This window comes from Plecotus auritus (genome assembly GCF_963455305.1).
Source record: "Plecotus auritus genome assembly, chromosome: 8".
NCBI classification, from domain to species: Eukaryota; Metazoa; Chordata; class Mammalia; order Chiroptera; family Vespertilionidae; genus Plecotus; species Plecotus auritus.
Window position 1 is genome coordinate 36,300,091 of NC_137782.1, and position 13,246 is coordinate 36,313,336.

At 41.3% G+C, this 13,246-nt stretch overlaps 1 protein-coding gene across 1 annotated transcript in view; it reads left to right on the plus strand.

The window, feature by feature from the left end:
- L3MBTL4 (L3MBTL histone methyl-lysine binding protein 4) overlaps nucleotides 1-13,246 on the plus strand; it is a gene marked incomplete at its 5' end in the record, with an annotated part of 276,294 nt that overhangs the window by 100,479 nt on the left and 162,569 nt on the right. Inside the window, one exon of the mRNA XM_080684810.1 lies at nucleotides 12,768-12,882. Coding sequence (XP_080540936.1) covers nucleotides 12,768-12,882 — 115 coding nt within the window. The remainder of the gene's footprint in view (nucleotides 1-12,767; nucleotides 12,883-13,246) is intronic.

The following is a 13,246-nucleotide window of genomic DNA, read 5'->3' on the forward strand; positions in this document are numbered from 1 at the left end:
GGCGTGACCTGCAGCGGAACAGATGTCTGGCATCGGTGCTCTTCCTACATCCCTCTCAACACCATCCCGCAGCAGAGCCCTGCATCACAGGAAGTAAGATCTTCTGTAGTCTTATTAGCACCAATGGTTATGAGTCAGTGGTATTGGAACAACATATAAAGACTCAGTTCATCCTTTGAGAATGAAATTTAAGGCCACTTTTAGTTAACAGAAAATGTATTCAAGTAAAGCTTGAAGTGCTCAGGTACAATCAGCCCTCTTTCTAAGTAAGTTAACATCATATATTCTTATAATGCTTTCACCATAATCCTTTAAAATAATTAAAAATATAAAAACTATATAGGAGGCGCAAACAAGCATACTAATAATTTCAGCTAATAAAATTGTTGTTATTGAGCATTAAATTTAGCTCCAGTGTTCCTAGATAAATAACTGCTTATTTTCAAACTGCCCCAAAGAACAGCAAGATGTGATGATTACCATCATGCAACTTATTAAGCCCATGGTATTTTAGGTCTAACAATGTGTAAGCCACAGTGCTAAGAATCATGGAGGCAGCAAAGATGATTCGGACAAAGTGGCAAAGTTCACGGGAAAGTTCCTGGTATGGGTACTGGGCAGAAAATAATAAAACAAAGCAAAAAAGAGTCAATCCTGAGGATTGACAGCTTTGGATTTACACTAAGGAGTGTGCCAGTGGCTTTCTACCATATATGCTGATCTATTCCTTAAATAGAAAACGTCCAAGTTATTTTCCCAGTCATTAATAGCTCATGCATATAATATTAGTACCTTCAGGAAGCATCACTGCCGACTTAAGGATACTAGCTTGAGACAGCAGTTGACTGTTAGCTGACCTTTGTGTTCCAGTTTATCAAAATCTGAGCAAGAAGAATCTATATGTTTACTCAGCTTATTCAAACCCCAATATGTGAAAAAATTATAAATATTATAAAATATAGCACTGGATATGATTTGGTTTTCAAAATGATTCTTTGCTTTAAAAAGAGACTCTGTAAATATTCTTAAAATGCCAATCTTCTTTAGTAATTTGACCATCTGGCTAGAATTCTTAAAATTGGATTTTCACTCCAGAGATATAAAAATTCAAAGATCGAAAAATATCTTTCATAAAGATGTATCTGGGTACAGATTTTCATTATGCATTCCAAGTTTAGACTGCCTTTGTGGGAGAGGGGAGCATCTCATTGTTGGATTTACAGGGGGTATTTTTAATTTCCATGCTTTCATTGTAAGTAAATATATACAGCTTTGGAATGGATAGATTAATATTTATTCATGAATATAAGGGAAAATGTGGAATAGAGTACTAAAAGCATTGTATCAGCTTTTGAGAAAGATTTTTTATGGTGTTATCTTTTTACTTTTCAGTTTTAGACTCAGTTTTACAGTAGGATCCCCAGGTGCAGGCTCAATACCTGAAATAGAAAGGCCTTACTCCTTGAAGAAGAATCTTGATGGATCATGTGGCCTGTCTAGTTTGTGCTTAGAGACTGCTTGCTGGCTTTTGAAACATACAAACTCAAAAGAGAAGGATATTGAAATTAGATAGGTTGACATTTTAAAGCTTTAGAATTTTATTTTTTCACCCCATTCATTATCACACTTACATAAACTTCTTTCTATTGGTAATTCCAAAGCAACCAACATCATTCTAGAAAGGAATGTCAGTTTTGCCTTTTCACAACTGGAATATTTCGTTGCCTGGTAGTATGATGCAGTTTGGCTATGTCTAGAATGCTGAAAAATCATAGTAAATAAAATATAGTACAAGATAAGAAAAGCCCCATATGATAGCAGCTGAATGTAGAAGTATTTTAAATAAGTTAACTTTAATGAAATATAAGTTGCAAATGGTAAAATGTACAGAACCACCACCCCAATTAAGATTTGGAATATTTTCATCCTACAGAAGATACCTTTGTGTTCCTTTGCAGTCACTTGTACTTCCCTTTCCCTCCCAGATAGCCATGGGTCTGATTTTTGTGCCTATTGTTACTTCATATAAATGGAGTCATAGAGTATACATTCTTTTGTGTCTGCCTCTTCTGCTCAACATGGTGTGTTTGATGAATGCTTATGAAGCTATAAACTATTTTTTTAATTGATGACTAGCATTCATTTTATGCATATACTATACTTGCCTGTGAATGGATATTCATTCACCTGTTGTTGGGTATTTGGCTTTTTGGGGGTTTGGCTATTATGAATGAAACTGCTAGGGACCCTTGCTTACACAGCTTTATTTTTTCATCTCTTTGGGGTGGAATGCTACGAGTTACAGAGTTAGCACAAATTTAAATTTATAATGAAGTAGCAAAACATTTTCTATAGTGGTTGTGTAATTTTATAGCCTCTTTCCCAACATTGTATGAATGTCCCTGGAGCTCCACAGCCTCACCAGTAATTGATACTGTCAGTCATTTACGTCATTTGAATGGGTATACAGTAGTGTCTCCATTTTTCTGATGAATAATGATGTTGACAATTTTTAAAATGTGCTTATTGGTCATTTATGAGCCTTCTGTTTTCAAAGATTCTATAAGTCTATTGCCCATTATTTATTGATATTTATGTCAAGTTTTTGGTCAGATAAATGCATTATAAATGTCTGTGGCTTGCTTTTCCTTTTTCATTAATGATAATTTGAAGAAAACAAGTTTTTTATTATGAAGACAATTGAATTTATCAGTTCATTTTTATAAGGGCAGTGCTCTACATAAGTTTTTCTGTTCTTCTTAAACTAGTAAATTGGAAAAATAGGGAAATTTTTTGACATTATTCCTTCAACTTTTGTTTAACCTCTATTCCTGCTTCATCTTTCTTTCTTCTCTCCTTCTGGACTCCAAATACATGGATGTTAGACCAGTTACCATTAGCTCCCAATTCCCTGAGGCTCTGTTCATTTTTAAAATCTTTCATTGTGTGCACTTTACACTAATAATTTATGTGAATCTGTTTTTATGTTCACCCACTTATTTCTCTACCATCTTTGATTTGTTGTTAAGCCCACATAGAAACTTTTTTACTTCTCAGTTCTAGAACTTAATTTGTTTCTCTTTTATAGTTTCCACATTCCTGCTAAAATTCACTGTCTTTTCAATCAAGACCATTTTTTCTTTTAAGTCCTTGAACATATTTTAATAGCTACTTCAAAGTCCTTGTCTGGGGATTACAACATCTGGGTCATCCCAGGATCTCTTTCTATTGACTGCATTTTTTATTTTTTGTGATTATTTTTGTTTACTATAAATACTAATAATAAATCAGAATTTATTAGCCTCTTTTTAAACTTTTTCCACTGGATAAAATGGTGTTGAGTTGCTTCCCCTTCCCCTTATATATTCTTTATAAAAATTTATAACTTTCATGGCCACAGAAACCCTTTCATTGACTGGATATACCATAATCTATATATATAAAACGCCAGTGACCGGGACACCGTAATGACCAGAACGATCCTCCCTTGATCGCCCCCTCAACCCCAATAGGGGGTGGGGCCGGCTGGCCAACTTCCTGCAGCCCCTACCTGCAGCCAGCTCTGCCCCTGATCAACCCCCATCCCATTCAGGGGTGGGGCCAGCCAGCCCACCACCCACAGCCCCTCCCTATGGCTGGCCCCACCCCCAACCGCCCCCCACCCCAATCGGGAGTGGGCCCCACCAGCCAATCACCCACGGCCACTCCCCCCAGCCATCTTGATCCTGATGGGGGCGGGCTGGCCAGCCAACCTCCTGCCATCTCCTCCTCCCAATTGGCCCGTACCCAATCTGCTGATTGGGGCCAGGCCAGCCAGATCCTACCCATGCATGAATTTGTGCACTGGGCCTCTAATCTATATATATAAAAGGCTAAGTGTCCCTCCGTCCGACCAGTAGCTATGATGCACACTGACCACCAGGGGGCAGATGCTCAACACAGGAGCTGCCATGATGTGCACTGGCCATGGAACTGGCACCAACAAGCCAGCACTCGGCTTCCCCAAGTGGGACACAGGCCCTGCCACCACCCCAGAGTGACACCCCACCAAATCGCAGCCAATGCTGCCAAGACCCCATGGCATAAAATGTGGCCCACAGCCCAGCCCAGCCTGGAAACGGTCACTGTGGGGACTGGATAATGACGTTACATAGCAATGCCCAGCTTCCTGTCCCTAGCAAATAGCCTCCTTGGAGTTTCTTCAGCCCAGGAACCCAACTTGCTTTATAGCCAGGTGCAAACATTTTACAATTTAACCAAATGTTTGTGAAGCGTCTTCCCATGCCTCATCTCATTTGATCCTCACAGAAGTCCTGGAGTAGGTAAATAGGAGACTCGGTAGAATCCTATTTTCTTTTCATTGGCAAGACACAAATAGTGATATTAAAATATTTCTTCTAATTAATTTCCTTTCAATGTGCACAAATCCATGCACCAGGACACTAGTATAAGATAAAGAATGGTATTTATAATGTTACTAGAGGCCCGGTGCATGAAATTCGTGCATGGGGGAGGGGGGTGTCCCTCAGCCCAGCCTGCACCCTCTCCAATCTGGGATCCCTCTCACAATCCAGGACTGCTGGCTCTCAACTGCTCACCTGCCTGCCTTCCTGATTGCCCCTAACCGCTTCTGCCTGCCAGCCTGATCACTCCCTAACCACTCCCCTGCCAGCCTGATTGATGCCTAACCGCTCCCCTGCCAGCCTGTTTTCCCCTAACTGCCCTCCCCTGCAGGCCTGGGTTCCCCCCAACTGCCCTCCCCTACAGGCCTGGTCACCCCTAACTGCCCTCCCCTGTAGGTCTGGTCCCCCCCAACTGCTCTCCCCTGTAGGCCTGGGTCCCTCCCAACTGCCTTTCCCTGCAGGCCTGGTCACCCCCAACTTCCCTTCTCTGTCGGCTTGGTCACCCCTAACTGCCCTCCCCTGCAGGCTTGATTGCCCCCAACTGCCCTCCCTTGAAGGCCTGGTCCCTCCAAACTGCCCTCCCCTGCTGGCCTGATCGCCCACAACTGCCCTCCCTTGCAGGCCTGGTCCTTCCCAACTGCCCTCCCTTGCTGGCCATCTTGTGGTGGCCATCTTGTGTCCACATGGGGGCAGGATCTTTGACCACATGGGGGCAGCCATCTTGTGTGTTGGAGGGATGGTCAATCTGCATATTACTCTTTTATTAGATAGGATAGGTTTTAAAGTATTATTTTGTATAAGTTAAATTTCATTTTGTTTAAACTTTAAAAGCTAAGAGTTATAAATATACATCACATTTTTGACAATTGATGCCTTTCAGCATGCAGCTCAACTGGCACTTATCTCTTAATGTTTTTATAACTTCTCAAAGGCTGTGAAGAGTCAAGGAATTAGACACCGTACCAGGATACTACACTCTAGCATTTTAGGTCATATCTCAAGGGTCCATCTGAAAGTGACAAAGTCTGTACTGTCACATATGGATACCTGAAGGTCTGCTTGTGATGCTCACATGCTGTACTCCTACAAGCTGTAAAACACAGTTGATGAATTTGACTGCATTTAAAAAAAAATTCAGACCGTCAAACCTCAGAGGGAAGGTAGGGGAGGGTAGGGCTAAGGGGGAGAGATCAACCAAAGGACTTGTATGCATGCATATAAGCCTAACCAATGGACCAGGGGTTAAGGGCATGAGTGGGGGGCATGAGTGGGAGGGCAATGGGGAGATAAGGACACATATGTAATACCTTAATTAATAAAGAAAATAAAATAAATTAACTATGGCTCACATTCACCTGCTGATTTGTATGTCTAATAAATTACTGCTGTGTATTGGACATTATGAATGGCATAGTACACATAGTTGGGAGTATTTGTCTTCCTTTAAAAAAGGGAGAATTTGTTTTATTAGACAGTTAATTGCTGGGCATTCTTTATCTTTTTGAAGATTGATTTTAGCCTATTTAGGGTTGGTAGCTCTTACAATGGCATGGTTCTTTTTCCAAAAATATGACCTTTTTGGTGTCTCAGTCAAATTATTAGGGGATTCTTGAGATCTTTATACTCTGGTCTCTCTATTCTCCCAGGAATGTGTGACCTCTAGTATGTTCATTTTACTCTCATCTCTGCATTAACTGCTCTCTGTCTTGCTTCACCATGTCTTTCCTTGCACATATGTAGTCCAGCCTTTGACCAGAGTCTTATGAATAACTTCCATAGACTTCTAGATAGTAGCTCTAGCTTCTCTATACTTTTTCCTCCAATTTCCAGGTGCTTCATCAGCTCTGAGATGCAATCTCTATCTCCTCAGCACAACATAACTGCTTTGTTTATGTTTCTCCTCCCTCTGCAGTTATCGGGAAATTATCTCCATGCTGATATTCTGGACTTATCTGGGTGTACTTAGGGATTGCATTTGTGCTGCCTATTGTCCAACATCTAAAAACAATCACTTCATATGTTTTGTCTAGTTTTATAGCTATTACTATGAAAGAGTGCTCTGTCATGTCCAGAAGCCTAAATCTGGAAGAAATAGTCTTTGAAAGTTATTTCTAAGATCACTGGTTCTCAAACTTTAGCATATATCTTATTCACCTGGAGGACTTGTTAACACACAGATTGTTGGGTCCCACTTTTAGAATTTCTGGTTCAATAGGATTGAGTTGGGATCCAAAAATATTCATTTCTAACATGTGCCCAGATGATACTGATACTGATGAGGCTGGTCTGGGAACCACAGTTTGAGAACCACTTGCTTAGAAAGAGGGATCTTGAGAAAAATATTGGGACTTAATACATAAAACTTTTTCTTTTTTTGGCCTTGTGCCCTGCATAATAAATTTATATTTCAGTTGGTTTAGTATAATGATAGGAATCTTTTTATTTTTATTCAAAGTGTGATTTTTTTAAAATTTTCCATTTTTTCCCATTGAAAAATATATATTCTCCATTTAATTGATAGAGAGAGAATATATGAAAATAGAGATAAAATAATGCAATATTGTCATTCTTATTTTTTGTTTGCACAAATGAATTTTTAATCCAATATGAATTTTCTAGAACACAGAATTTAATGTTTCGAAAATAAGTATTGAGAGAACCAAGATGGCGGCATAGGTATCCACCTGTACTTGCTGCCTCCCACAACCACATCAAAATTACAGCTAAAATACAAAACAACTATCACCCAGAACCACAGGAAATCTGGCTGAGTAGAAGTACTGCAACTAGAGAGGTAAAGAAGAAAGCACACTGAGACTGGCAGGAGGTGCGGAGGTGCAGAACAGGTTGGTCCAGCACCCGGGTGTGCCGCTTTTTAATCGGGAGGTAGATCACCTCTGTGGAGGCTGCCTGGAGGAGCAAGGAGTCCCGGCCTCACACCAGGTCCCTAGCCCAGGGTCCCAGAGCTGGGGAAAGAAGTCCCTACGGGCTATAAAAACCAGTGTGGATTGGGGCTGAGTGCCACACAGGCTGCTGGAGACCCAGCTGCTCCTCTTAAAAGGCCTACACCACAAACTAAATTTACAAGCTCCCACTTCCTCTGAGCTTCAGTGCTGGATGAGGCTCTGGGGGACCCAGACACATATGAGGAGGAACTGGCTTATCTGGCATCGGGTCAGGAACTCGGGGGTGGCTTTCTTCCAGATAGAGGTGCTCCCAGTGGTCATTGTTCCCATGCTGTGACCTCCTTGGTGCAGGGCTGACCCTGCAGCCATTTCTGTTTGCTCTGCCCTGGTGATTCCCTGAGACCCCGCCCTACCCAATTTGCAACCCCACCCAAGCTGTGTGCAGCGGCTTTGGCATATGAATGGTCTGTCCTTTCTCAGGTGAAAACTCTGTTAAACAAGCTGCAGCTAGATCAGGGAGCTGCAAACCTATCAATAACCAGCACCAGCCTGCCTTGCTTCACATCTGGGTCTCATCTGGGCACTTCCAAACCAGATACAAAAAGGAGGAATCTGCAGATCTCTCTGTAGCTCCTGCTGGGTGGCCCCACACAGTGGCTGACTTTGCATCTCCTGGAGACCCAAGAACCAGTGTACTAGTGCTCAGTGTCAGGCCATACCAGATTACAACTCTTCACATCCATAAGCGACACATTCAAGGGGCAGATTCAGTGAGCACCAAAGCCCCACTAAAGCAAGTCCTGCTCCATAGGGGTGTCTCCTGGACAGCAGCTCTCCCACTGTAGTCGCAGCTGGTCCCCACAGCCAATTGGCCTGGAGGTCAATTCCTCCCAGTGACACCAACAGCAATCAAGTCTCAACTACAACAAGATTATGCACACAGTCCACAAAGGGGTGCACCAAGAGTGTCCACCTCAGTTGATTGGGGAGGCTGAGCCACTGTGCCCTATAGGACACCTACTACACAAGTCCACTCTATTAACTCAAGGAGACTTAGCAGCTACCCAATACATAGAAAAAAAACACATGGAAGCAGCCAAAATGTGGAGACAAAGAAACATGTCACAAATGAAAGAAATGGAAGAAAGCAAACTACTGGATATAGAGTTCAAAACCACAGTTATAAGGTTACTCAAGAATCTTCTAGAAACCTCTGAGGAACTTAGTGAGACTTTCAAGGATCTTAGTGAGAATGCAAAAAAAAAAAAAAAATGGAAAAAGACCAGTTAAAAATTAAGCATACACTGACTGAAATAAAGAATAATATACAGAGATTCAACAGTAGACTAGAGCAGTGGCCGGCAAACTCATTAGTCAACAGAGCCAAATATCAACAGTACAAGGATTGAAATTTCTTTTGAGAGCCAAATTTTTTAAACTTAAACTTCTTCTAACACCACTTCTTCAAAATAGACTCACCCAGGCCGTGGTATATTGTGGAAGAGCCACACTCAAGGGGCCAAAGAGCCTCATGTGGCTCGCAAGCTGCGGTTTGCCAACCTCTGGACTAGAGGATCCTGAAAATCAAATCAATGATTTGAAATACAAGGAAGCAAAAAAACACCCAACCAGAAGAGCAAAAAGAAAAAAGAATCCAAAAATATCAAGATAGTGTAAGGAGCCTCTGGGACAACTTCAAGCATACCAACATCTGAATTATGGGGGTGCCAGAAGAAGAGAGAGAGCAAGATACTGAAAACCTATTTTTTTTTTAAACAAATTTATTTATTTATTTATTTTTAAATTTAATAAATCTTTATTGTTCAGATTATTACAATTGTTCCTCTTTCCCCCCCACCCTGACTAACTCTCCTCCACCCGGTTCCCACCCCACCCTCTGCCCTTACCGCCCTGCCCCCCTGTCCTCATCCATAGGTGTACGATTTTTGTCCAGTCTCTTCCCGCACCCCCCACACCCCTTTTCCCCCAAGAATTGTCAGTCCACCCCCTTTCTATGCCCCTGATTCTATTATATTCACCAGTTTATTCTACTCATCAGATTTTTTTATTCACTTGATTTTTAGATTCACTTGTTGATATGTATTTGTTGTTCATAATTTTTATCTTTATCTTTTTCTTCTTCTTCCTCTTCTTAAAGAATACCTTTCAGCATTTCATATAATACTGGTTTGGTGGTGATGAACTCCTTTAGCTTTTTCTTATCTGTGAAGCTCTTTATCTGACCTTCAATTCTGAATGATAGCTTTGCTGGGTAGAGTAATCTTGGTTGTAGGTTCTTGCTAGTCATCACTTTGAATATTTCTTGCCACTCCCCTCTGGCCTGCATAGTTTCTGTTGAGAAATCAGCTGACAGTCATATGGGTGCTCCCTTGTAGGTAACTAACTGTTTCTCTCTTAATGCTTTTAATATTCTCTCTTTGTCTTTTGCTCTGGGCATTTTAATTATGATGTGTCTTGGTGTGGTCCTCTTTGGATTCCTTTTGTTTGGGGTTCTCTGTGCTTCCTGGACTTGTAAGTCTATTTCTTTCACTTGGTGGGGGAAGTTTTCTGTCATTATTTCTTCAAATAGGTTTTCAGTATCTTGCTCTCTCTCTTCTTCTGGCACCCCCATAATTCTGATGTTGGTACACTTGAAGTTGTCCCAGAGGCTCCTTACACTATCTTCATATTTTTGCAATCTTTTTTCTTTTTGCTTTTCCGGTTGAGTGTTTTTTGCTTCTTTGTATTTCAAATCTTTGTCTTGATTCTTGTGATCCTCTTAGTCTGCTGTTAGATCTCTGTATAATATTTTTTATTTCAGTCAGTGTATGCTTAATTTCTAGTTGGTCCTTTTTCATATCCTCGAGGGTCTCACTAAATTTATTGGCCTTTTCTAGAAAATTCTTGAAAAACCTTATAACCGTGGTTTTAAACTCTTTGTCCAATAGTTTGCTTTCCTCCATTTCTTTCATTTGTGATCTGTTTCTTTGTCTCTGCATTTTGGTTGCTTCCCTGAGTTGATAGAGTGGCTTTGTGTGCTAGGTGTCCTATAGGGCCCAGTGGCTCAGCCTCCCCAGTTTCCTGAGGTGGACACTCTTGGTGCACCCCTTTGTGGGCTGTGTGCACAGTCTTGTTGTAGTTAAGCCTTTATTGTTGTTGGTATCACTGGGAGGAATTGACCTCCAGGCCAATTGGCTGTGAGGATCAGCTGTCTCTACGCTGGGAAAACTTCTGTGCTGCAGACACCCTTATTAGACAAGACTTGCAAAACCCTTTGTGCTCAGCTTGGATGGGGCGGAGTCTCAGGGCAGAGTAGACAGCATTGGTTTCCCATCAGCCATGCCCTAATAGGCCCCTGTGTCTCAGTGTACCGTGGTAATCACTGCAAGCACCTCTGAGAGAAAGCCGCCCTCAAGATCCGCCCCCTTCCAGACAGTCCAGTTTCTCCCCGAATGAGTCTGGGTCCCCAGAGTCTCGCCTGGAACTGGAATTCAGTGCAGTTGGGAGCTTTTGTCTCCCTCCCGCTTGAGAAAACTAGCCGCGCACTCAGTTGCCCACCCTCTCTGCACGCGCCTCGGTACCTCTGCCTTCTGCAGTTCCTCTGAGTCTCAGTGTGCTTTTCTCTTTCCTGACAATCCAGTTTCACCCCATATGTGTCTGGGTCCCCAGAGTCTCCACCTGGAACTGGAGTTCAGCACAGTCAGGAGCTTTTGTCTCCCTCCTGCTTGAGAAAGCCAGCCGCACACTCAGTTGCCAGTCCTCTCCATGCGTGTCTCAGTACCTCTGCCTCCTGCAGCTCCTCTGAGTCTCAGTGAGCTTTTCTCTTTCCTTCTAGTTGTAGAATTTCCACTCAGCCAGCCTTCCTGTGGTTCTGGATGATGTCCAATTTGTCTTTTAGTTGTAGTTTTGAAATTGTTGTGCGAGGCAGCAGTTTAGGTGTTTACCTATGCCGCCATCTTGGTTTCTCTTATTTATTTATTTTTAATATATTTTATTGATTTTTTTACAGAGAGGAAGGGAGAGCGATAGAGAGTTAGAAACATCGATGAGAGAGAAACATGGATCAGCTGCCTCCTGCACACCTCCTACTGGGGATGTGCCCACAACCAAGGTACGTGCCCTTGACTGGAATCAAACCTGGGACCTTTCAGTCCACAGGCTGATGCTCTATCCACTGAGCCAAACCGGTTTCGGCCTGAAAACCTATTTGAAGAAATAAGGACAGAAAACTTCTCCTACCTGGTGAAAGAAATAGACTTACTCTACCCAGCAAAGCTATCATTTAGAATTGAAGGTCAGATAAAGAGCTTCACAGACAAGAAAAAGCTAAAGGAGTTCATCACCACCAAACCAGTATTATGAAATGCTGAAGGGTATTCTTTAAGAAGAGGAAGAAGAAAAAGGTAAAGATAAAAAATATGAACAACAAAGTAACAACAAATACATATCTATCAACAAGTGAATCTAAAAATAAAATGAATGAAAAATGTGATGAACAGAATAAACATGAATGGAATAGAATCAGGGACATGGAAATGGAACAAACTGACGATTCTCAGAGGGAAGAGGGTGTGGGGGATGCGAGAAGAGATTAGAGAAAGATCTTATATCCCTGTATGCATTATCTATGGACACAGACAATAGGGTGGTGAGGGCTTGGGGTGAGGTGGGAACTGTGTGGAGGGGAGCTATGGGAGGAACAAAGAGGGGCATCTGTAATAATCTCAACAATAAAGATTTTTTAAAAAGTGAAAAAAAAAGTATTTTTCACAAATTGGACTTTATTTTCATCTTATTCTCAGACTTGTTTGTATGTGTCTTGTGTATGTGTGTGTGTGCATGTGTATGTGTCATGTGTATTTTATAGGTAAGCTGCATACATTGATAACCAAAAAGATCGATGGACCTGGGCCCAATCTCTTCCTCGGGTTTTCTGAAAGCTTACACATTGGTTTATAATAGCTATTAGATAGCTATCAATCCTTCTACCTCAGTAGCACATTTTATCAGCTCTCTTTGCTTCCATTGTTCTATTTTTTAGGATTTTGAAATGCATTGCTTCCTTTTACTCTATTCACCTCCTATCTACATACGGCTTGTACTGATATCAGGTGGTGACTCTTATTGATGATGCTGACATGGTTCTTTCAGTGGCTACCAGGACAGAGAATATACTTACGATATTTCTTAGTTGGTAAAATGGATTGGTCTTATTTCTTCAAGTTCTAATCAATCCTGATAGATTTTTGTTTACCAATTTCTTTAAATTCTTGGGGCGGGGGAAGGCACAATAGCCTTTGGTTGCTAGAGTAGAAGGCTATGTGATAGCACATTTTAAATGTAGTTTCAGCTGTAATGTGTGTTTAATAAAATTTCATTCTCAATTTTGGATATCTTTTTTCCAATATTTTGATATGGGGATAGTGAAACTAATTACTAAATACTAATTATTCAACAGGTTCATTTTGATGGCTGGGACCACAAATATGACTATTGGATGGATGTAGACAGCCCTGACATTCACCCAATTGGATGGTGTGATGTAACAGGGCATCCACTAGAAGTGCCACATCGTGAGTATTTTCTCTTTGTTGTTGCTTTTAAAATACTTAGCCTGAATTCCTACCTTAATGCTGTGTGTTGTTTTTTTTTCATGTCATTATAAATACTTGAAAGCTAAATATATGTAGGTGAATTGATTAGTCATCACTAGAGCTACCCTGAAAGCCATTTACTGGCAATTAAGCCTCATGCTTCATATAAATGAAAAGTTACAATCACTAAGAAATTATTTTGATAGTATTATCTAAAAGAATCTTCAGCCCAGCCGGCATGGCTCAGTGTTTGAATATCGACCTATAAACCAGGAGGTCATAGTTCAATTTCTGGTCAGGGTACATTCCCGGGTTTCAGGCTCAGTCCCCAGTGTGGGCTGTG